The sequence below is a fragment of the Rhinopithecus roxellana genome, chromosome 20 (genome assembly GCF_007565055.1).
Source record: "Rhinopithecus roxellana isolate Shanxi Qingling chromosome 20, ASM756505v1, whole genome shotgun sequence".
Classification (NCBI taxonomy): Eukaryota; Metazoa; Chordata; class Mammalia; order Primates; family Cercopithecidae; genus Rhinopithecus; species Rhinopithecus roxellana.
In genome coordinates, this window is record NC_044568.1 from 53,564,491 (window position 1) to 53,587,733 (window position 23,243).

At 48.9% G+C, this 23,243-nt stretch overlaps 1 protein-coding gene across 1 annotated transcript in view; it reads right to left on the bottom strand.

Annotated features, from left to right (window-relative positions):
- Nucleotides 1-23,243, bottom strand: part of ATP2C2 (ATPase secretory pathway Ca2+ transporting 2) — a 94,478-nt gene that overhangs the window by 13,999 nt on the left and 57,236 nt on the right. The window contains 6 exon segments of the mRNA XM_010355630.2: nucleotides 1,150-1,306; nucleotides 3,274-3,375; nucleotides 7,119-7,208; nucleotides 8,813-8,914; nucleotides 10,245-10,342; nucleotides 10,476-10,600. Coding sequence (XP_010353932.2) covers nucleotides 1,150-1,306; nucleotides 3,274-3,375; nucleotides 7,119-7,208; nucleotides 8,813-8,914; nucleotides 10,245-10,342; nucleotides 10,476-10,600 — 674 coding nt within the window.

Below are 23,243 nucleotides of genomic sequence, written 5' to 3' on the forward strand. Positions count from 1 at the left end.
GTGTCCACTCTTAAGTGAGCCGTTTCATTGTCAGCAGAGGCGCGATGTGACCAGAACAGGGAGCTACTGAAGGGCTTGGTCCTATCAACCATGACGAAAGCAGCTGCCACCCACGCGCCACATTTTCTCCTAATCCCTCCACTGTGCAGGAGGGACGCCACAGCTCCGTCTTTGGTGTCAGTGAGGTGAAAAGGACCTTCTTAGACCAGCCCCTCTCAGATCACCTGGCTCGCAGGAGCTGGGCCTGGCTTCTCTGCCACAGAAAGAGTCAAGGCCCAGGGCAAGCTGAGATTCACCATCTCTTCCAATCCTCACAGCAATCAATGAAGTCACTGCTCTCATGCTTTCCTTATGCATATGGGGAAACTGAGGCTCAGTATTTACCTGTGGGCCTATTGTAGACCCAGCGCTACACAAACCATTTGGGAGGCAAAGCGCCTGTGCTTTGGGGAATGCTCCCCGCACTCGGGAAGAGGGGACACATGTTCGATGCCTGCTTCACCGTGCCCCAGAAAGCCACAAGGGTCTCGCTCCGTACACCTCTGAGCAAACTTGCCAGCAACCTACAAACTCTGTTCCCCAAAGGGGAAGACCAAGCCTCCCGAGCCAATAAGGCCAGCCCAACGCCTCTCACTTCCCCCCAAGGGAACACCAGCGTCCAGGAGTGCTTCTAAATGCTTCCTCTGTACCTGGCTAGGGTGACAAATGACACCAAGGGAAATGTGAGTTTTAATGTTCAGCCCATCAGGGAAGGCACTGGCTCTGCTGCAGAAATTTGAAAATGGCCAAGGGAGAAAATATATTCCTTGACTGAAAAGAGCTTCAGGTTTTCCTGATAAGAGGCAATGAGCAGAAAGACCTATTGGGAAAATCAATGTTTGGGGTGCAGCCCATTCACCTGCCTTAGGAAACTCAGCAAGGGAGGGTCCCCCTCTTCTGTGGATTAACAGGGTCACTGAGGAACTAGGATGAGGTGGGGGCCTGCCTTTCATGGGACCATCAGGTTCCAAGCATGCGTCATTGCTGTCAGCATGCTGCCTGACTCCTTGGGACAGGTGACCTCCTTGACTGGGGATCCTGCTTGAATGCACTTAAAAGTCAATGTTACATGCAAGCTTAAAGCTCTGGGCTGGGGCCACAGGCACTGACCTCGCAGACCGAGGGACCCCATCCTCTTCTCTTCCTGCAGGCAGAATGACCTCTGCTGGGGTGTCAGCGGCAGTGGGATGCCTCCGTTGTTGTACATGGTGCAGTAGCGGATCACCTCTTCCAAGGCCCCCTTCATGAAGTAAATGTCTTCCCGATCCTTAGAAAAGACAACGGGAAGAAATCCACTACCACTGGAAGCCTTGGTTCATGGTAACCATCACCCCACTCTGCACGAGGTTACAAAGACACACGCAGGGACGTGGGCAGCACAGTTATTTATAGTGGGCTGGGCTGTTCACAGGTGCCGGACAGGTTCGCTAAGTTCCGGAATCCCATCCATGGAATGTTTTGCAATCCAGAGAAAGAACAACGTCAATCTTCAACCTGTACCACCCTTGTTCTTTTTTCAGTTCCCTCGTTACGGTCACTCAGAGCGTCTTGTATGTTTCATGCATGGGAGGTATCATCCCAGCTTGGACTATGCCTTTGGGGTGTGATTAACTGGGAATATTTCTGTTAGACTGTTGCCTCCCTAGGGCATCACCAAGTCTATTTTGTACCCACCCCCAGCACTTGGCTTGTCATAGTGAACCCACGTGAGTAGCTGATCATTTTTCCTGTGTTTTTATTAAGCTCTGTCATGACAAATACGTAGACTATAAGCTCCATGTGGGGAGGCCCTGGGTCGTTGAAAGTCACACTGTATCCCCAGCCTCACTACTGGACCTACCTGGCTCACGTGGGTGCACAGTGTTAATATAACACTGTTATAAGTTAATATAATATATATCTTATTAGTTAATATATTAATTATAATACATATATATTATATGTATGCATATTATTTATATGTATATTACATTATTTATATGTATATTATATATTATATATAATATATTAACTTATATAATTATATTACATAATATATTATAATTAATATGTTAATATAACAAGCTTATATTAACCAACACAGGCATCTAAGACACAATATTAAAAGAAAATCTTAGGGGGAAAAAGTAAATTACAAACACTATAAACAGTGACCTTGTTTTGAAAATACCATCCAGATGTTGTCATTTGCTTATTTAGAATCTACAGTGTTCCATCCCAGACTTAAAACAGAATTACCACTGGGTGGGTGGTGGGCAGGGAGTGAAGAGGGGTGGAATGAAAAAAGCTTTCATTTTGATGTCATATTTCTATACTTTTTCAATGAGAAATATTACCATTGCCTTGCAGGGAAAAAGATTTAAAGGTCTAAAAGTTTTTTGAAAATCCATAATCCCTTCTAAGCCCCTGAAATGTACAAGGGCCTGGCATGAGCTGACCAAGCTGCCCACAGCCCTGAGTGGGAGCTGAGCAATCTGCATGGGCAGACACGGTAGATTCTAGAAAGAGTGAGAAGGAAGAGGAAGGGTGGAGAAAAAGGTAGAAGGCAACAAAAACTTTAAAAAATAGCTTTTAATGAAAATCTGAAAAGTCACAACAAATCTGAAAAGAAAATTTTAAAAATCAGCTGTAATGTCCACCCGGGGTGGCCACAGCTTGGTACGTGTTCCTCTAGTCAGGAATAACGTGTGTGCACATGCTGATGCACGACCCAGACACGCCTTCCGTACTGAAGGATTTGCTTCCCGGTATGACGGGAAGATGAGCTAAGAAGTATAAAAAACTTAGCACAGGGCTGCAAAGAGAGGACTGGCAAGTTGGCAACTGGTATTAGCAGCAGGGCTTTAGTCAGTGGATTACAGGCTGGTAAATCTCAACATTTGCACCTGCATCAGAATCTGCAGAAAACGAAGGTTACTGGGTCCCATCCCTGGACCATCCGACTCAGGAGGTCCGGCATGGAACCTGAGATCCTGCATTTCTAATAAATTCTCGTGTGATACAACCACGGCCACTCCGGGGACCCTACTTTGAGAAGTTCTGTTTTAAACAAAAAGCCAGAAGCAGACCCAAGAGTATCAAAGGTTTGATGGTGATTAGGTTTTTCCATGTATTTGGAATGTCACAGAAGCAGCCAGGAACTTTCAAATTATCCTTGAAGTCTGCATTTTGCTTGATTTCTGGGTGGGGACCTGGGCGGAGAGAGAGAAGAGGCTGAGGACTGAAAGGACTCACCTCAGTCTTCAGACTGCATTTCACCGCCATCCACTTCTGCTCTGAACTGAATGGAATCTCTTTTTTTCTTATGTATGAATTTTTAATATCACTTAAGTCCATCTAGAATAATAAAATGCACATTTTTAGTGAGTCATCTGAAGCCAATCTCTATACAAAGCTCAGTCCATTTAAATTATTCATTGTTCAAACCACCTCTGGCAGATAAGAAATCCAAGCATTTAGCACACAGAAAAAAGGCCATTTTTTTCTATGTGGAAAAAATGGAATGTCCCACCTAGAGAAAAAAAAAAAAGTCTCTTCTCTTGGCTGCAGCGTAGACCCGATGGTCTTTGCAACAGCTTGTATCTGAAATCTGCTTAGAAACAAGCCTGCAGTGTTTCTGCCGGGAGGAACATTTCAGACTTGAAGGTGTAGCAATTTCTCAAAGGAACCCCCAGAGTCAGCAAGGCAGCCCTGCTGTCCACAGCTTGGGGTCCTCGCCAGCTCTGTGTCCAAGCCTGGGGTCCTCGCCAGCCCTGCGTCCAAGCCTGGGGTCCTCGCCAGCCCTGCGTCCACAGCCTGGGGTCCTCGCCAGCCCTGCGTCCACAGCCCGGGGTCCTCGCCAGCCCGGCCCTTTGTTGCTTTTTGATGGCTTTTGGATTAGTGACGTGACAACTCAGAATCTCAGTTTCCCCAAGTGTAAACCAGCCATGACCCATGCATCCCATTGCCCCACAGGGGGTGAAAATGGGGTGCAGCAGGGCCACAAAAAACTACTCCTTTTACGTAGAAAGTGCAGATATGCGTACAACACAGTCTATCTGCAGTATTACATTTCGGGGGAGGGAGTGAGGTGATTAGGGAAAAATGCCTAAAACATCTCCTTAGTGGGGTTGAATTGTACCCCACAAAAGATATGTTGAAGCCCTAACCCCGGAACCTCTGAATGTGACCTGATTTGGAATGGGGCCTCTGCAGATATCGTCAGTTTGAGGCTATTAGGGTCAGCCCTAAGCCAACATGACCGGATCTAAGAGGAGGAAGGCCCGGCGCGGTGGCCTGTAATCCCAGCACTTTGGGAGGCCGAGGCAGGCGGATCACGAGGTCAGGAGATCAAGACCATCCTAACATGGTGAAACCCTGTCTCTACTAAAAATACAAAAAGTTAGCCAGGCATGGTGGCGGGCGCCTATAGTCCCAGCTACTCGGGAGGCTGAGGCAGGAGAATTGCTTGAACCTGGGAGGCAGAGATTGCAGTAAGCCGAGATCAAGCCACTCCAGCTTGGGCAACAGAGCAAGACTCCGTCTCAAATACAAAAAAAAGAGGAGGAGGAAAACACTGCACGGAGCCATGGCAGGGAGCACCTCGTGACAGAGGCAGAGCTTGGTGTGAGAAGCCAAGGCAGGGATGTGTGTGCAAGTCAAGGAATGCCTGGGGCTGCCGGTGACACCCAGAAGCTGGGAGATGGAGCCTGGCCCTGCTCACACCTTGATTTCAACTTCTGGCCCATAGAGCTGTGTTTCAGTGTGTTTTGGTTACTCTAAATCACCAGCCAGTGGTGCTTTATTTCAGCAACCCCAGGACCCTAATCCAGGAGCAATAATGGAAGAAAAGTTGGGAACCACTGGCCTGGCCTCAGTGCCATTTAGAGCAGGAGAGACAGGTAAGAACCACGAAGTGCTTGCCCCATGCCTGTCACACAGGCAGCACTTCCTACGTGCCAGCCAGTGTTTATTCTATATTCTAAAATCTTAAGCCAGGCCCCAGGAAAGAGGAAAATCATGACACATTAAGGAAATCTCCCAGCTTCTAGGTTCTGGAACCTCTCTCCTCTCTAGGCTGCAGGGGCGACTGGTGGCGGGAGCAGGGTGACACATGGGTGTCATTCCTGCCAGTCAGGCCGGCACCTTCCCTTCTGGGCAGCGAGGAGTTGTTGAATGGCGCAGACTGAGCACTATTTTAAAACGGGAAATGAGCTCCATTCACTATTACAAACGCTGCAGAGAGGATTATCTTCTGTGAATGGAAGGAAAATCATATCATGTCATGATTTCTGTTTGTTTTTTTGAGACGGAGTCTTGCTCTGTCGCCCAGGCTAGAGTGCAATGGTGTGATCTCGGCTCACTACAACCTCCACCTCCCAGGTTCAAGCAATTCTCCTGCTTCAGCGTCCCGAGTAGCTGGGATTACAGGTGTACACCACCATGCCCACTTAATTTTTATATTTTTAGTAGAGATGAGGTTTCGCCATGTTGGCCAGGCTGGTCTCAAACTCCTGACCTCAGGTGATCCGCCCACCTCGGCCTCCCAAAGTGTTGCGATCACAGGTGTGAGCCGCTACGCCCAGCCTTTTTGTTTTTTGAGGCAAGATCTCACTCTGCCATCTAGACTGGAGTGCACTGGTATGATCATAGCTCACTGTAGCCATAGACTCCTGGGCTCAAGGGATCCTCCCACCTCAGCCTCCTGAGTAGCTGGGACCACAGCCATGCACCACCACGCCCAGCTAACTTTTATATTTTTTGTAGAGATGGGGTTTTGCTATGTTGCCCAGGCTGGTCTCAAACTCTTGACCTCGAGTGATCCTCCCACCTTAGCCTCTTAAAGTGCTGGGATTTGAGTCACTGCACTCAGCCTGTAATGACTTCCCAATGCTCTTACACTGGGGAAAAACGACTGATCTACCATCACAGGGGCTCATGAGAGGGCAACCACCTCCCCCGCACCCAGCACCAGCTTCAGGAAGGCAGCGGTGTGGGAGGTTGGAGTCTTGCACTGGAGGGAGGGACAAGTAAGTTGATAACAGAAAGCAGTAAAGTGAGCCCGGGATGAGAAGAGGTGTCTGCTGGGATGGAAACTGGAGTGAACTTGAAGAGAAAGTTGGTGCTCACCAGTGAGGACAGGCAGGAGCAGTCAAAGCCCAGGAGGAAGCAGGAAGGGGGGTGAGTGCAGGGGCCAGGCTGGGTGGCAGCGAGGAGTCAGTGCTGGTGGATGAGCACCCTGAGTCAGGCTTTTCCCTTGACTTTGATGGAGAGGGGTCTGATCAGACCCGAGTCAGAGACAAGTCACACCACAGAAAGCACAGGGCGGGCGGGGGAGAGGAGCTCCTGCAGTGTCCAGGGGAGCCCCGGCTCTGGCTGAAGAGGAGGGATCCAGGCCAAGTGGCCATGGAAACAGACGTGGGAGCTGACCGGGGCCATCTTCCTCCTTCCTTTGCTCCCTCCTCTTAACCTCTTCCAGCCCCTCCTTTCCCGTGTCCTTTGTCCTCTCTTCTTGCTTTCCTGTCACCTGCATTCCCAGCCCGTGTTTTTCTGCCTTTCCTTCTGCTAACTTGTGCACAGAGCGCAGCAGACCCCCATCAGCCCCCATCCATCCCCTCCACACTGCAAGCAGCCACTTGGTACATGACGCTGGGCACAGAATGACCTGGGGCAACCCTGCACAGCCAAAGAGCCCAGGATGTAACACTGAGCCCCAGAGTCACTGGAATGCATTCCCAGGAACCAGCCCCTCCCAGTGGTGCCTCGGTGAGTACAGGGTCATGTTGGACTCACAGGGAGTCTCGTTCCACTGTCTGTTGCCCCAACACCTGACCAGGGCCTGAACCACAGGGGAGCTCATAGGACTCTTTTGGAATCGCTGGAGGAGGGATTAGAGACCTGCAGAACTTTCTGAAGTCCCGTGGAATCTCAGAGCTCACCTCCTCTACCACCAACAGATGGCCCACGGCCAGCTTGGGCCATTTTCTTCCATGATTACCTAACATCCCTAGTCCTGTTAGCTCAGATAGGAGCTGGCTTTCTACCAACGAATCCAGCCCCGAGTGAAAGAATTCCCCACGCAGACACCCAGGACATCCTACCTTCATTGCCAGGGCCATCAGGGCACCCTCGGTGGGCTGTCCCATCACGGCGTTCTTTCTGATGACCGCGTTGTTGGCGACACAGCCCGCCTAAAAGGGGATTATCCCGACGTCTGTAGTTAGTACTGGGCTCATGAAAAAGTTAGGCACTGTGGGCTTTTCCCAGTTTTACAGCTGGGGCTGTGGGGACGAGACTCGCTCTTTAAAACAGCTCAGCGTCCTGGCTTTTTAAAAGGAACACCATGACTATTTCTTGGCTGTGCTGAATGTTGGTTCCCACAAAGCTACCATGAGGGAACCCAGCAGGCAGGCAGGTGGACGGGTGGTGATGAGGCAGGTGACAGGGAGTGACCCGTAATGGGGATGATGGCTTTTCCACTTGGGGTGACAAAGTGTTCTAGACAGTGGTGATGGTTGTACAACTTGTGAGCATAATGAACCACTGAATTGTGCACTTTAATGGGGTGAATTCATGGTAGATGACTTCCGTCTCAATTTAAAAATAAATATTTAAAAAATGAACAAGAGACAAGCAAAAAGAGCAGGATTCCCGGTGCCCTTCCTTCCCGGCCTGGTGAGCCTGGATACTCACATTACTTCTCTGCCCATTTCTTTTCTTTTTTATTGTTACTTACTAGTTTTGCATATTTTTGTTTCATTCTTCATTCATTCATTCATTCATTCATTCATTCATTCATTCATTCGAGACAGAGTCTCACTCTGTCACCCAGGCTGGAGTGCAGTGGCATGACCTCAGCTCACTGCAACCTCTGCCTCCCTGGTTCAAGGCAATTCTCCTGTCTCAGGCTCCTGAGTAGCTGGGACTACAGGTGTGCGCCACCATGCCTGTCTAATTTTTATATTTTTTAGTAGAGATGGGGTTTCATCATGTTGGCCAGGCTGGTTTTGAACTTCTGACCTCAGGTGATTCACCTGCCTTGGCCTTCCAAAGTGCTGGGGTAATAGGCATGAGCCACCACGCCTGACCATATTTCTGTTTTTTAATCTGCGAAACCGAGACAGCGTTCGCTGTGATAGTGAAGTGGCCCCCGGAGGCAGGTCCTCTGCAAGTGGCACTCACCGAACTGTACAGACGAAGAAGGGTGCTATGTGGGGAGGAGTGAGCCCCTGTGAAAGGGTGAGTACAATTTGGAATGCAGGACTCATCACAGCAACAGGGGAACGTCATCACAGGCTCACTAAGTAATAGGGGAAATTTATCACATGCTCGCTCATAGCAATAGGAGAAATTCATCACAGGCTCACTTTTTACCATTCATCAGGCACGTCTCTGTGCAGGAGTCTCCTTAGAGCCTTCCCAGTGGGCAGTGATTAGAACAGAGGCTTCTAACTCTTCCTTTTAAATATTGTTTTAAAAAAATAATACAAACAGGGTCTCACTATGTTGCCCAGGCTGGTCTCAAACTCCTGGCCTCAAGTGATTCTCCTGTCTTGGCCTCCCAAAGTGCGGGGATAACAGGCCTGAGCCACTGTGTCCAGCCTAGCTCTCCTCTTACCTCTGATGTCTCCATCAGTTTTGGGGCTATTTTTTCAGTGCTGTGACAGCCTCACCCCTGGGTGGTCCAGTCATTGTCAAGAACCAGTAAGTCCAAAGGCTGTTTCCCTTTTCAGAGAGACGCCCCAGAAGCCCCAGTGTAAATGCCTATTCCCCCCGTGGTGCTTTTGACACCTACCTCCACTAACTTTCCTACTGAGACATTGGAAAATTCCTTAATGACTTCCTTGGATGGTAGAAGACACACAGTCCCTTGACCGTCATACCCAACTCCGCTGACCTGCAGGGCGAGGCAGAAGAAAGGGTGTCGCCAAGAGTCAAAAACATGCTCCCCCGGTTGGCCCACCATCCCTGTCCTGGGGATCCATTCCAAGGACATAATCCGAAATGTGGACAGGGCTTTCAGTATGAAGATGTTCTCTGAAAGATTACTGATGAATCGGATACGTCACTGATGGCACAGTGCCAGGCATCAGTAAACCGCAGCAAGTTTACTCAGTGGGACACTCTGCAGCCAGTACAAGTGATGGTTAAGAAAACTAAGAACTAGCATAGAAGAGTGCTTATATTCTAAGAACAGGGGCGGGCAAACGTGTTAGCCTTTGCAGCCTATTTCGAAGTTTGTCCTGGCTACTCAGCTCTGCCGTTGCGGCACACTGAGGCATGAAAGCAGCCATTGGCAACATGTACACAAATGGGTGTGGCAGTACACCAAGAAAACTTTATTTTCAAACAAGCACTGGCCCATGGGCAATCATTTGTTCACCCCTTGCTTTGGCCAGTTTTGTAGAAAAAATATCAGGATAAAAAATTGCACATTCAGGGAGCTTCCAACTGCGCCAAGCACACAGGAGACACTGAAAAACACGCGAGCACTTGGGAGGCTGAGGTGGGAGGATCCCTTGATCCCAGAAGTTAGAGGCTGCAGTGAATCATGATTGCACCACTGCACTGCAACCTGGGCAACACAGCAAGACCCTGTCTTAGAAAACAAAACAGTCTGGGCATGGTAGCTCACGTCTGTAATCCCAGCACTCTGGGAGGCCAAGGCGGGTGGATCACCTGAGGTCAGGAGTATGAGACCAGCCTGGCCAACATATAGTGAAATCCCATCTCTGCTGGAAAATACAAAAATTAGCTGGGCATGGTGGGGCATGCCTGTAGTGCCAGCTACTTGGGAAACTGAGGCAGAAGAGTCACTTGAACCCGAGAAGTGAAGGTTGCAGTGAGCCAAGATCAAGCCACTGCACTCCAGCCTGGGTGACAGAGGGAGACTCTGTCTCTCAAAAACAAACGAAAAAACCACAAATGGACTAATCATGGTTTGTTTATCATGGAAGGTATGGATATATTTTTCTAGCTGTTAAATTTTGTAATGTGCTTACAATTAATAAGTAACTAAAAAAGGAGTCTACCTTAAATTGGTCATCTTTTGAAAGGAAGTATGGGATGATTAAAAAGAAAATCAGTCATGTTAGCAAGGAGATTGTAAGATGACCTCAATTTCTTTCTTCCTTATTGTGTTCTAGAAGACATTGTGTGCTTTATCTAGAAAGGAGACAGCCTGGCTGGGTGCATCTTTAAGGCTTGTAAATTCCTCTGGGGCTCACCTCGGCATGAAGCCCATCTGACGTTACAAGCTGGGTCACTGTCATTTCGTTGGCAGTCAGAGTACCCGTCTTATCGGAACAGAGAACACTGCAGCAACCTGGCACAACAAACATCAGTTTCTAGAAAAGTCGCCACCCTCAGGCTTGTGAAACCCCCAGGCTGGATTGCCCTGACAGCCAAGCCCCCATTCAATTCCACAAGTAAGAATCCCACCGGCCGGAGTCCCTCACCTAAAGTCTCCACGATGGGTAACTTTTTCACGATGACCCGCTTCTTGGCCATCCGCAGCACTCCCAGGACCAGCGTTACCATGACGACGATGGGCAGACCCTCTGGAATGGCCGCCACAGCCAGGCTGAAGCGAAAGGTCAAATGAGTCCCCTCCTTAAGGAGTGTGTGACTCTCAGCTGGGGCTGGCAATGCTTTGGCTGGTGAAGCTTGTCTTAGGTGTCCCCAGCATCCTGGTTCTATCCTCCATTCCCAATCCTAAGGTGCAGCTGCCTCCTTCAGCACCCATTGTCCTGAGCCCTCCCCTGCAGACCCTGCTCTTGGGAAGGGACCTAGCCTGTCAGTCATCCACACCTTAGTGTGAATTAGTCTGTCAGCTGTTTTGCCTCTTTAAAAGTATCTTGTATTTACATTATTCTCATTTATTAGAAAAGGCTTTGGGTCCCATGAAAGGAACTCCCAGAATCAGACAATAAGTGGGAGTAAGAGTTTTCAGTTCCACGGGCCCTCATGGGTCCCTTGAATTTCACTTTTCATGAGTGTAGTAGTGTAGACACTTCCTGTGAGGAAGCCAGACAAGGAAGTCCAGGTCAGGGGAGGTGAAGAGCCACAGCGACGCCCTTGCCTACTGTGTGGATCTGTTTCAGGGTATCTGCTCACTTCTTTCTTACCCCTCCAACTCTCCCCGTATGGTGCGACCCCACTCCCCCATAATCAGGTTGACTAGATTTGAGGGGAGCTTGTGACCCAAGCTGAGCTGGTGAGATGCTGTCTTGGCAATGAGACTGGGGCCACAGCACACGGATGCCCCTTCCCTGGGTGTGTCAACAGGTGAGAGGATGTGTGGAGGGGGCTCCTTCTGCCCCTTTTGGCTGAGACTCCACAACATCAGGGCTGAATGGCCCCACATCCCACACTCCTGAAGTGGTGGAAAGATATGATGCCTGGTGACTGGTGGCCAGTTTGACATAGCCAGGGGTGGGCTGTAGATAGGGCAAGAGTGTTTGCAAGTGGGCCACTGTTGAAGCTGGGTAGTGGCTACATAGGTGTTCACTTTATCATCCTCTCTGCTTTGGTACATGCTTGAAAGTTTCCTTTAAAAAATGTAAAAATAAACATGAAGAAACCATGACAACCCATATGTCCATCAGTGAACAAATGGATGAGTCAAATGTGGTCTATCTATGCAACAGAATACCCTTCAGTCATAGAAAGGAATGAGGCACTGGCACACGCCACCATGTGGATGAGCCCGGAAAATGTGCTGCTGAGTAGAAGAAGCTAGACACGGAAGGCCACTCAGTGCGTGAGTCCACTCATACGGGATGTTCAGAATAGGGAAACCTACACAGAAAGAAAGATGAGCGACTGCTTAGGGCTCGGATGTGGGCATAGGCGGGAATGTAGAGTGATAGCTAAAGGGCACAGCATTTCTTTTTGAGGCAATAAGCAAATGTTCTAGGCCAGGAGTGATGGCTCACACCTGTAATCCCAGCGCTTTGGGAGGCCCAGGCGGGCAGATCACCTGAGGTCAGGAGTTTGAGACCAACCTGGCCAACATGGTGAAACCCCGTCTCTACCAAAAATACAAAAAACAGCTGGGTGTGGTGGCATGTACCTGTAATCCCAGCTACTCAGGAGGCTGAGACAGGACAGTCACTTGAACCTGGGAGGCGGAAGTTGCAGTGAGTCGAGACTGTGCCATTGCACTCCAGCCTGGCGACAGAGGGAGACTCCATCTCAAAAGAAAAAAGAAAATCTTCTAAGGCCAGGCACAGTAACTCAAACCCATAATACCAGCACTTTGGGAGGATCACACTGGTAAATCATTTGAGCTCAAGAGTTCGAGACCAGCCTGGGCAACATTTTTTTATTTCTACAAAATATATATATATTATATATATCTATCTTCATATATATATCTTTATATATATATCTTTATATATATAATATACATATATCTTTATATATATAATATACATATATCTTTATATATAATATACATATATCTTTATATATATAATATACATATATCTTTATATATATAATATACATATATCTTTATATATATAATATATATATCTTTATATTAGCTGCGTGTGGCAGTGTGCACCTATAATCCCAGCTACTCAGGAGGCTGACCAATATGGAAAAACCCCGTCTCTACTAAAAATACAAAATTAGCCGGGTGTGGTAGCGCAGGAGGCAGGAGAATCGCTTGCACCCGGGAGGCGGAGGTTGTGGTGAGCTGAGATCGCACCACTGCACTCCAGCCTGGGCGACAAGAGTGAAACTCCGTCAGAAAGAAAGAAAGTAAGAAAAGAAAGAAAAAGAAAGAAAAAGAAGGAAGGAAGGAAGGAAGGAAGGGCGGGCCTTGGCTGGCGATGGGGAGGGGAGGAGAGATTTTGAGCAGGTGAGGGAGGCTGGCCAGATCCTCCCCATCAAGCCTCCACCCAAGGCCAGGCTGAGGGGTGGGGAGGATATGACTTAAATGGAACTCCAAGCGCTGTCATTGCATGGAACCAGTCTGTACAATTTCTAGAAAGAGACTAAATTATTTAGAGGACTAGAAGTGATGTGGAATTTCTGTTATCTGAGATACCAGAAACGTCCTGGGAGAAGGGAGCCACTGTCTCTTGCCACACCTGCAGCCCACCCACAGCCACGGCCAGGAACCCTGCAGAAGCCCCTGAGGACACCCCCGGTCCAGGCCCTAGGTCCAGGCTGCCCAGGAAATACGTGAAATCGGCCAGCGTGAACGAGACCACGGGGCGATCCCAGAGCCCAGGCCCTCCTCTAAAAGAAGAGCCATCAGCAAATCACCAGGGGCGACAGCAACGCACAGTGCTGCCGGGCCTCCCACGCTCCCCGAGAGAAGCTGGAAACCCAGGATCTTTTTCATGCAAACTCCCAATTTTTAGATATTGGCAACAAATTCCAATGAAAAAAATACAGTTCAAACAAAACACATTTTCTGGCTATATCTCACACAAGGGTGGCTGGGTTTGTTTGAGATGGAGTCTCACTCTGTCGCCCAGGCTGGAGTACAGTGGTGCAATCTCAGCTCACTGCAACATCCACCCCCCAGCTTCAAGCAATTCTCCTGCCTTAGCCTCCCATATATCTGGGATTACAGGCATGTGCCACCACACCTGGCGAATTTTTGAATTTTTAGTAGAGAAGGGGTTTCACCATGTTGGCCAGGCTGGTCTTGAACTCCTGACCTCAAGTGATCCACCTGCCTTGGCCTCCCAAAGTGGTGGGATTACAGGTGTGAGCCACTGGGCTTCGCCTGTTTTTTGTTTTTTTGAGACAGGTTCTTGTTCTGTTGCCCAGGCTGGAGTGCGGTGTTGCCATCAAGACTCACTACAGCCTTGACTGCCTGGACTCAAGCAATCCTCCAGCCTCCGCCTCCCTGGTAGCTGGGACACAGGCATGCACTACTTTTTTTTAGTTCCTAATTTAAAAAATTATTTGTAGAGACAAGGTTTCACTGTGTTACCCAGGCTGGTCTTGAACTTCTGGGCTCAAGTGATCCTCCCACCTCAGCGTTCCCAAGTGCTGGGATTATATGCATGAGGCACCAAGCCTGGCCAGGTGGATGTTTTTATCCTCTGCATTAGAAAATCCAGCAGAGCAAGGAGGTATACAGTAAATAGTTGCTGCATGAAGAAGTGGGTATAACAATGCTTAGGCCTGCGCTGGCCTAGCACACAGGGAACGCTCCACCTGGGTTGGCTGATAGGCAGAACACTGGGTGAGAAGCCATTCAACCAGGATCACGCAGGGAGACCGTATTTCATCAGAGCGAAGACACACTTGATTGTGAAGGGCCCCATTCTTTTGTGTAGCGCTCAGAAAAGAATAAACACAGCCAATTTATCAGTAACACCACGCTGTCTGATTACCTCGCTTATTAGAAGTGGTCTGATTTCAGAGGAGTCGGAATGTGAAAAAGAATGTACACCTCAGAATCAAAGAAAGATGGTACATTAAATGTTGGCAACAAACTCCAATTACAAAACAGGCAGTTGGAATAGAATGGTTGTGAATGGTGACCTTTCACCCAGGGACAACGGAACAGGCATGGACAAGTGAAATAAACCAAGATTAGAGAATCTGATCAAGGGGCTGTGCCCAGTTTCTACAGTGACAGCCAAAAGGCTTCGCTGGTTTTATGGCACAGGGTGTGAAGACCAGCTAAGCAAACATTTGTGGAGGGTTATGACGGGGACTTTCATCCCATTTGGCAGGGGAAGGGCATCTTTGTATTACCTGGATGAATTCATCATAATAAAGAATTAATCCACAAGCTAATAAAGATTAGAACGGGCCGGGTGTGGTGGCTCACACCTGCATTCCCAGCACTTTGAAACGCAGAAGCGGGTGGATCACTTGAGCCTGGCCAACATGGTGAAACCCAGTCTCTACCAAAATACAAAAATTAGCCAGGTAGCAGGCACCTGTAGTCTCAGCTACTCAAGGAGGCTAAGGCAGGAGAATCGCTTGAACCCAGGAGGCGGAGCTTGCAGTGAGCCAAGATCACATCACAGCACTCCAGCCTGGGTAACAGAGCGAGACTTCAGCTCAAAAAAACAAAAACAAAACAAAAATTGATTAGAATGAACCAGGAAAAGCAAGTGCCTTGGATCATCTTAAATGTCACTTAACATATAGGGAATTCATTTTTTTTGTTGTTTTTTTTTTTGAGACGGAGTCTCGCTCGGTCGTCAGGCTGGAGTGCAGCGGTGCAATCTCAGGTCCCTGCAACCTCCGCCTCCAGGGTTCAAGTGATCCTCCTGCCTCAGCCTCCTGAGTAGCTGGGACTACAGGTGCCCACCACCACGCCTGGTTAAGTTTTGCATGTTTAGTAGAGACAGGGTTTCACAATGTTGGCCAGGATGATCTTGATCTCTTGACCTCATGATCCATGATCCACCTGCCTCAGCCTCTCAAAGTACTGGGATTACAGGCATGAGCCACTGCGCCCGGCCCAGGAATTCATTTTTAAAAAGTTCTTAAAGTTTTTAAAAAAATGATTCTCTCATTTTACTTATTTTGAAAAATCTCCGCTGGCTAAGCTGCTGTTTCCATCTTCTGATTCAGTGGTTTTGGGTGGCTTTAATCTGGCACTAAAACTGAAAAACCTCACCCTTTCAAAATCACAGATGAGAGGGGGAACAGTTCTGCCACGTGCAAGTCCACTCGCGTGGATCAAGCAGGAAGCCTGTGTTGCAAGGAAGGTCAGGACAAGAAACCAGAAGTGACCAATAGTACAGGGTGGGGAGAGAATCGGGGGATTTGGGGCTTGGGCGCAGAAAAGCCTTTCTTGCTTTTTCTCCTGGAAATATTTAATAGTCTTTCTTGGCTCATGAAACTTTTCATGGTTTGTAAGACAGGGATGGGATGCACCATTATTTGCAGGAGGGTTTTTTTTTTTGTTGTTGTTTTTTGAGATGGAGTCTCTGTTGTCCAGGCTGGAGTGCGATGGCGTGATCTCAGCATACTGCAACCTCCACCTCCTGGGTTCAAGCGATTCTCCTGCCTCAGCCTCCTGAGTAGCTGGGAGTACAGGCGTGTGCCACCATGCCCAGCTAATCTTTGTATTTTCAGTAGAGATGGGGTTTCACTGTTTTGGCCAGGCTGGTCTCGAACTCCTGACCTCGTGATCTACAGGAGGTTTTTTTTTTTTAATTTTTTTTTTTTAGATAGGGTCTGTCTCTGTTGCCTAGGCTGGAGTGCAGTGATGAGATCATGGCTCACTGCAACCTTGACTTCCCAGGCTCAAGTGATCCTCCCGCCTCAGCTTCCCGACTAGCTGGGACTACAAGCTTGCACCACCATACCTGGCTAATTAAAAAACATTTGTTTTTGCACAGACAGGGTCTCACTATGTTGTGTAGGCTGGTCTCAAACTCCTGGGCTCAAGGTATCCTCTCGCCTCAACCTCCCAAAGTGCTAGGATCACAGTGAGCCACTGTGCCCAGCCTATTTAGGAAAGTTTTTAAGCATTCTGTCTTCTGAGAGTCCTGTGTTTTCTGGCAGCTTCCTTGAGGCTCAAATGTCTCCCTCCCTGCCACCACCCCTGCCTCCAAAGGCTCAGTCACCTGAGAATGCTGTTCAGGTGTCTTGGCCTCTTCCCTGGTCCTGTTCTTGCTGGAGCCCACTCTGGGGGCACAGTGTCGAATCACAGCCTCATGTTCAGAGGGTGCTCCCTGGACCAGCTATGTCAGCACCCTTAAGAGCTTGTTAGAAATGTGAGTCTCAGCCAGGCGCAGTGGCTCACGCCTGTAATCCCAGCACTTTGGAAGGCAGAGGCAGGCAGATTGCCTGAGGTCAGGAGTTCGAGACGAGCCTGGCCAACATGGTGAAACCTCGTCTCTACTAAAAATACAAAAATTAGCTGGGCGTGGTGGCGGGTACCTGTAATCCCATCTACTTGGGAGGCTGAGGCAGGAGACTCACTTGAACCCAGGAGGTGGAGGTTGCAGTGAGCCAAGATCATACCACTGCACTCCAGCCTGGACACAGCGAGACTCCATCTCAAAAATAAGCAAGCAAACCCTGCATGTTCTCACTCCTAAGTGGGAGTTGAACAATGAGAACACTTGGACACAGAGGGGCGGACATCACACACCAGGGCCTGTCAGAGGGGTTGAGGGAAAGGGGTGGAAGAGCATTAGGCCAAATGCCTAATGCATGTGGGGCTTAAAACCTAGACGACGGGTTGACAGGTGCAGCAAACCACCATGGCACATGTATACCTATGTAACAAACCTGCACGTTCTGCACATGTATCCTAGAACTTCTTAAAAAAAAAAAAAGCAAACAAAAGAAAGGTGAGTCTGAACATACTGGGTGCAGTGTAGACTGCTCAGGTGATGGGTGCATGGAAATCTCAGAAATCACCACTAAAGAACGTATTCATGTAACAAAAAGCCACCTGTTCCCCAAAAACCTATTGAAATAACAAAAAGAAAGAAATGTGAGTCTCAGGTCCCACCAGCCCCGAGTTGGGGGAGTGGCCATCCCGGTTTACCAGGCTGTCTCAGGGACCTTCCCGTTCTTCAGCTCAGCCTGAGACCTCGGCTCTCCAGTGCCTGCCTCTGCAGGTACCGTTCCAATGCCTCAAACCCCACCGGCCCCAGTACAGCTCAGCGTCCTGCTCCAGTGCCCCCTCCTCCCAGCCCCCACTTCTGTAATAAGCTGGGACTCCCACCTCCCACGTCCTTCAGCCTCTAAATCAAGGGTGGCCAACACTTTTCAGCTCTCTGTTTCCAAAGTGTCACAGAGACGGCCTGGCGTGGCATACTGGGAAACGCTCTGATGATGAGGTTAGGAATAGGAGAAGGAGCTGTGAGTTTCCCCATGATCTAGGCGACTCCATGTTCTCATTCTGGTCAAAGAGCTCAGCTGTGGTCCCCTGCAGTGGCCCTCAGACATGTTCCCACCCCCAAACCTTTGCCTGTGCTGTTCCCCCTGCCTGGAACACCCTTCCTGCTCATCTCTTGACTCCTAACTCTCCACCCAAAACCCTCCCCGGCCACCTCTTCCAGTTCATTCCTTTCTACCTCCCTTCTTTTCTTCTTGAGACAGAGTTTTGCTCTGTCACCCAGGTTGGAGTGCACTGGCGAGATCTAGCTGGATCAGCACTTTTGATGTAAACAGAGTCAACAGATGCCCAATGCATACTCATGGGGCAAACAAACGAGCCCATTGCCAATGGCTGCCAAGGATAGGGAGTGAGGGGCGGTGGCTGGCAGCAGAGTCCCCATCCTGCCGAGGTGGGGTTGGGTTGCTGACAAGGAGCCTGGCTTCAGTGAAGTCTGCCTCTTCCATGCCCTGATCCATAACCATGCACAGTTGTGCTAGCCTCAGCCTGTTTCCCAATCTGTAAAAAGGAGGCCAGACTTACCCCATGGGCTGTGTAAGGATGAACTGGGATCACATGTCCTACTCCTGCTCATTCTCTGGCACCAACAGACCCTGGTCCCTCCCTGTTCCATTCCTTGAAGATTTAGAACTGACTCTTTGTTTGTTTTTGAGATGATGTCTCACTCTGTTGCCCAGGCTGGGTGCAGTGGCTCAATCTCAGCTCACTACAACCTCCACCTCTGGGGTTCAAGCGATTCTCCTGCCTCTGCCTCCCAAGTAGCTGGCATTACAGGTGCACGCCACCATGCCCGGCTGATTATTCTGTTTTTAGTAGGGATGGGGCTTCACCATGTTGGCCAAGCTGGTCTCAAACTCCTAACCTCAAGTGATTCATCTGCCTCAGTGTCCCAAAGTGCTGAGATTACAGACGTAAGCCACTGCACCTGGCCCAGAACTGATTTTACTCTGTCCACCTGCAGGCTACTCTTGGCAACTTTGCCATTCATGTAGACGGGTCTTCCCAGCCCTGGCTCAGGCCTCCTTGTCCTCATCTCCTTCAATGAGCTTGTCATCCATCCACACCCCTCCCCGGCAGCCCACTGCCTGTTGCTAAGGGGTTGAATTGTGTTCCTCCAAAAAGATATGTTCACATCCTAACTCCTGGCACATGTGAATGCAACCTTATTTGGAAATAGGCCCTTTGCAGATGTCATCAAATAAAAATGGGGTCAGCCGGGCGCGGTGGCTCACGCCTGTAATCCCAGCACTTTGGGAGGCCGAGGTGCGGGGATCACGAGGTCAGGAGATCAAGACCATCCTGGCTAACACAGTGAAACCCTGTCTCTACTAAAAAATACAAAAAATTAGCCGGGCGTGGTGGCGGGCACCTGTAGTCCCAGCTACTCGGGAGGCTGAGGCAGGAGAATGACGTGAACCCGGGAGGCAGAGCTTGCAGTGAGCCAAGATCACGCCACTGCACTCCAGCCTGGGTGGCAGAGTGAGACTCCATCTCAAAAAAAAAAAAAAAAAAAAAACAAAAAAGGGGTCATTTGAGTACCCACCCTAGACCAATATAACTGATGTCCTTATAAAAAGAGGAGAAAAGATGCAGAGACAGACAGAGGAGGAGACCATGTGACAGGCAGAGACTGGAGGCAAGATATCTACATGCCAAGGCCTCCCTGTGACACCAGAAGCTGAGAAGCTTGGGGCTGATTCTCCCACAAGGGTCTCCCACTAGGAAGAGCATGTCCTGCCACACCTGGACCTCGGACTCCTGGCCTCTGGAATGGTGAGAACAAGCTTCTGTTTCCAGCCCTGCTGCCTGTGGTACTTTGTTTTGGCAGCCACAGGAATCTGCACACCCAGTCTCCTTCAAGGCCTCATCGCATCAGCCACAGCTCCTCCAGATCTCGGCTTCAGGCTCCCTCTCCCACCTGCCTCTGCCTCTCTTCGCAGCTCTCTCCCTCCAGCCCTGGATTCCCATTGATTCTCCATCTCCACTGAGACCTACCATCCTCTGAAGGTGGAAACCGTGACTGTCTTGTTCACAGCCTCCCCCAATCCCAGCACTATGTGAACATGAAAGGGATTCAGTGAAAGTCATACAAACAGATAACGCAGTCACGTCCTATACACAGTAACACTGAAGGATAAATGCCCCTCAAAAGCTCCATGAAGGCAGGGCGCGGTGGCTCACACCTGTAATCCTAGCACTTCAGGAGGCCGAGGGAGGTGGATCACCTGAGGTCAGGAGTTCGAGACCAGCCTCGCCAACATGGCAAAATCCCGTCTCTACTTAACATTTAAAAAATTAGCCAGGCATGGTGGTACGCCCCTGCAATCCCAGCTACTCGGGAGGCTGAGGCAGGAGAATTGCACGAACCTGCGAGGTGGAGATTGCAGTGAGCCAAGATCATGCCATTGCACTCCAGCCTGGGCGACAAGAACGAAACTCTGTCTCAAAACAAACAAACAAACAAACAAACAAACACACACACAATGCCATGAAGATCGTTCTGCACAGGGTATTAAGCCAGAAAGCCCCAATTCACTAGAGATCAAGACCATCCTACATTCATTAGACCCCCTTGGGTTTCATTATCCAGAGCCTAAGATGGCCTTTCGCAGGGCCATTAGCAAAACAAACCGGAGGCCTGGGCATATTTTCAGGGAAAAAGGACTGCAACCCAGCAAAGGCCCCTGTACAGCACCGCTGCATCGTTTTCATGGCTCCAAACAGCTTTGGGGGGAAAGTCCAAACCCTGCCATTCATCTCCGCTCATTTATAGGTTGTTTAAAGCTTAAACCTAAAGACTATTCTCTATTCGTACAGCTTTTTTCTTGTTCTTCTTTTCCTATTGAAAACTATCATTTATATTCTGACGTGGTTTGAACGTCTTGTGTGTCTCATTACAGGATTTTTTTTTTTTTTTAAGGGAAGAGATGAACTTATTATGGCTGAGAATTTATCTGGGATGGGGTTTTCCAAGTGTCCATCATTTGTATGTTGCTTTTATGATTTTTATCACATCTGTGTGCCCACATTATCACATAATATTCCAACTCCTCTTTTCCACGTTTTTTAAATGTGCTCTCAGCATTTGCTGTTAAGATTTTGTTTGTTAAATACACCGAGTGACAAAGTATCCAGAGCCAGACACAGTCTTTCCGATTCCCATTCACTCAAAAAAGTTATTGAATGCTTTTTTCATAGGACGCACACCTGCCCACACGTTGATTTTACCGCCTGCCCCTCAATTAATGCATACCGTGCAGTGTCATTGAAAAAATAAGACATTTGGAATCTCTTCTACTACGAATTACCAGATAACCGTGTACATTCAAGTATACACAGGCCAGCCTGACTATGCACCAAAGCCAAGTACACCTGATACTATGTACCTGATACCATGTACCAGACCCCGTACACTCAACCCTTAAAGCAAGATTCTCTTGTCCACACTGGCCAGCAGGACAAACCTCTGTCGCAGCACACACCGGGATGCCCCAATCGCCCAGGAGTTTCTCCGCTGTCATTCACACTAATGATCATCACGGCACATGTTTGCAATAATGGTTTACTCTTCATATATAAATTAGAAAGCTCCAAGGACCCTTCCAATAACAGCATTCTTAGATGCCTGTCCTATGCCTTCTTTCTGGTTTCTTTATTGATATATAATTTGCATATAATAAAATTCACTCCTCTAACATATATAATTTAGTGGTGGTTAGTGTATGCAGAGCTGTGCAGCTATCCCCACAATCAATTTTAGAACATTTTCTTCACCCCCAAAGGAAACCCCATAACTGTTAGTAGTCACTACTCATTCCTCCACCCCAGGCCCTGGCAAACACTAATCTACTTTCTGTTTCTATGAAGTGACCTATGTTTTGGTTTGTTTCTCTTTTCAGACAGTGTCCCGCTCTGTCGCCCAGGCTGGAGTGCAACAGCGCAATCTCGGCTCACTGCAAACTCTGCCTCCCGGGCTCAAGCGATTCCTCTGCCTCAGCCTCCCGAGTAGCTAGGATTATAAGCGCCTGCCACCACAGCCATTTAACTTTTGTATTTTTAGTAGAGACAGGGTTTCACCACGTTGGCCAGACTGTTCTAGAACTCCCGACCTCTGGTGATCGTCTGCCTTGGCCTCCCAAAGTGCTGGGATTACAGGTATGAGCCATTGCGCCTGGCCGATTGACCTATTTTTGAATATTTTATATAAATAAAATCATACAATATGTGCAACTGGCTTCTTTCACCTAGCAAAACGGGTTCAACATTAATCCACGTTGCAGTATCAATCAGTACTTGATTCCTTTCTGTGGCTGAAAAATATTCCACTGTACCTAAGTTGTTTATTCTTTCATGAGGTGACGGACATCTGAGTTTGTTTACATCATGGGTGTGATGTATTAATTACATATATATACACATGAACAGACACTACAATAATTTTCCACACATCACCTAAAAGCATCTTGCAGACAGCAGCTGCATGTGCATTACCATCCGGGAACCACTGGGTCTGACGTGAGCCTTGACATGGGTTGGTTCCTTCCTGTCCTGAAATAGCCCCTAGCCTCCCTTCCAATGAGACATACCCAGTCAGAGACAATCCCCAGCCCTCTGTTTCCCTTGCCCTTGGTAAATAGCCACGGAAGAACTAACGACCAAATCACACCGCTGCACTATGTTGGGCTACCTCTCCCTGTCTCAGCCAACAGGACCCAGGGGCTTGGGATGACTACGTAGAAGAAGGGCGGGTCCCCTCGGCTTAGTCCCCCACACTTATCAAGTGATAATGACTCCCAGCCCTGCCGTCCCTGTGTGGCCTTGGGCTCCATGTCCAGTGCCTCTCTGATCGCCTCCTCTGTAAAACAAGGGCTTGGATCAAGTTCTAAACTAGTAATAATGTGGGCGCTTGCATGGACTAACTCCTTTAATCCAGACAGTCGCCCTAGGAGAGGGTACATGAGCATTTCCGTTTTTGAGAGGGGGAAACCGAGACACAGAGAGCTGAGAAACTTGCCAAAGGTCACGAAACCAGCAAGTGGCAAACGCAGAATTTAAACAGAGGCAGGCTGGCTCTGGGGTCCGTGCTCTTAGCCAGAAAGAAGACCCAAACCCACAGGCAAGGAGTGACAAGAAAGCTGATACAGTTTGAATGTGTGTCCCCACCCAAACCTCATGTTGAAACATAAGCCGCAATGTCGGAGGTGGGAGGAGATGGGATAATGGGGTGGGTCCCTCATGAATGGTTTAGCGCCATCTCCTTCCAGCCGTTCTTGCTAGAGTGAGCTCCTGAGAGATCTGATTGTTTCAAAGCGTGTGGCAACCCCCCACCCCCCTGCTCTCCTGCCCCCACTCTTGCCATGTGACACGCCTGCTCCCT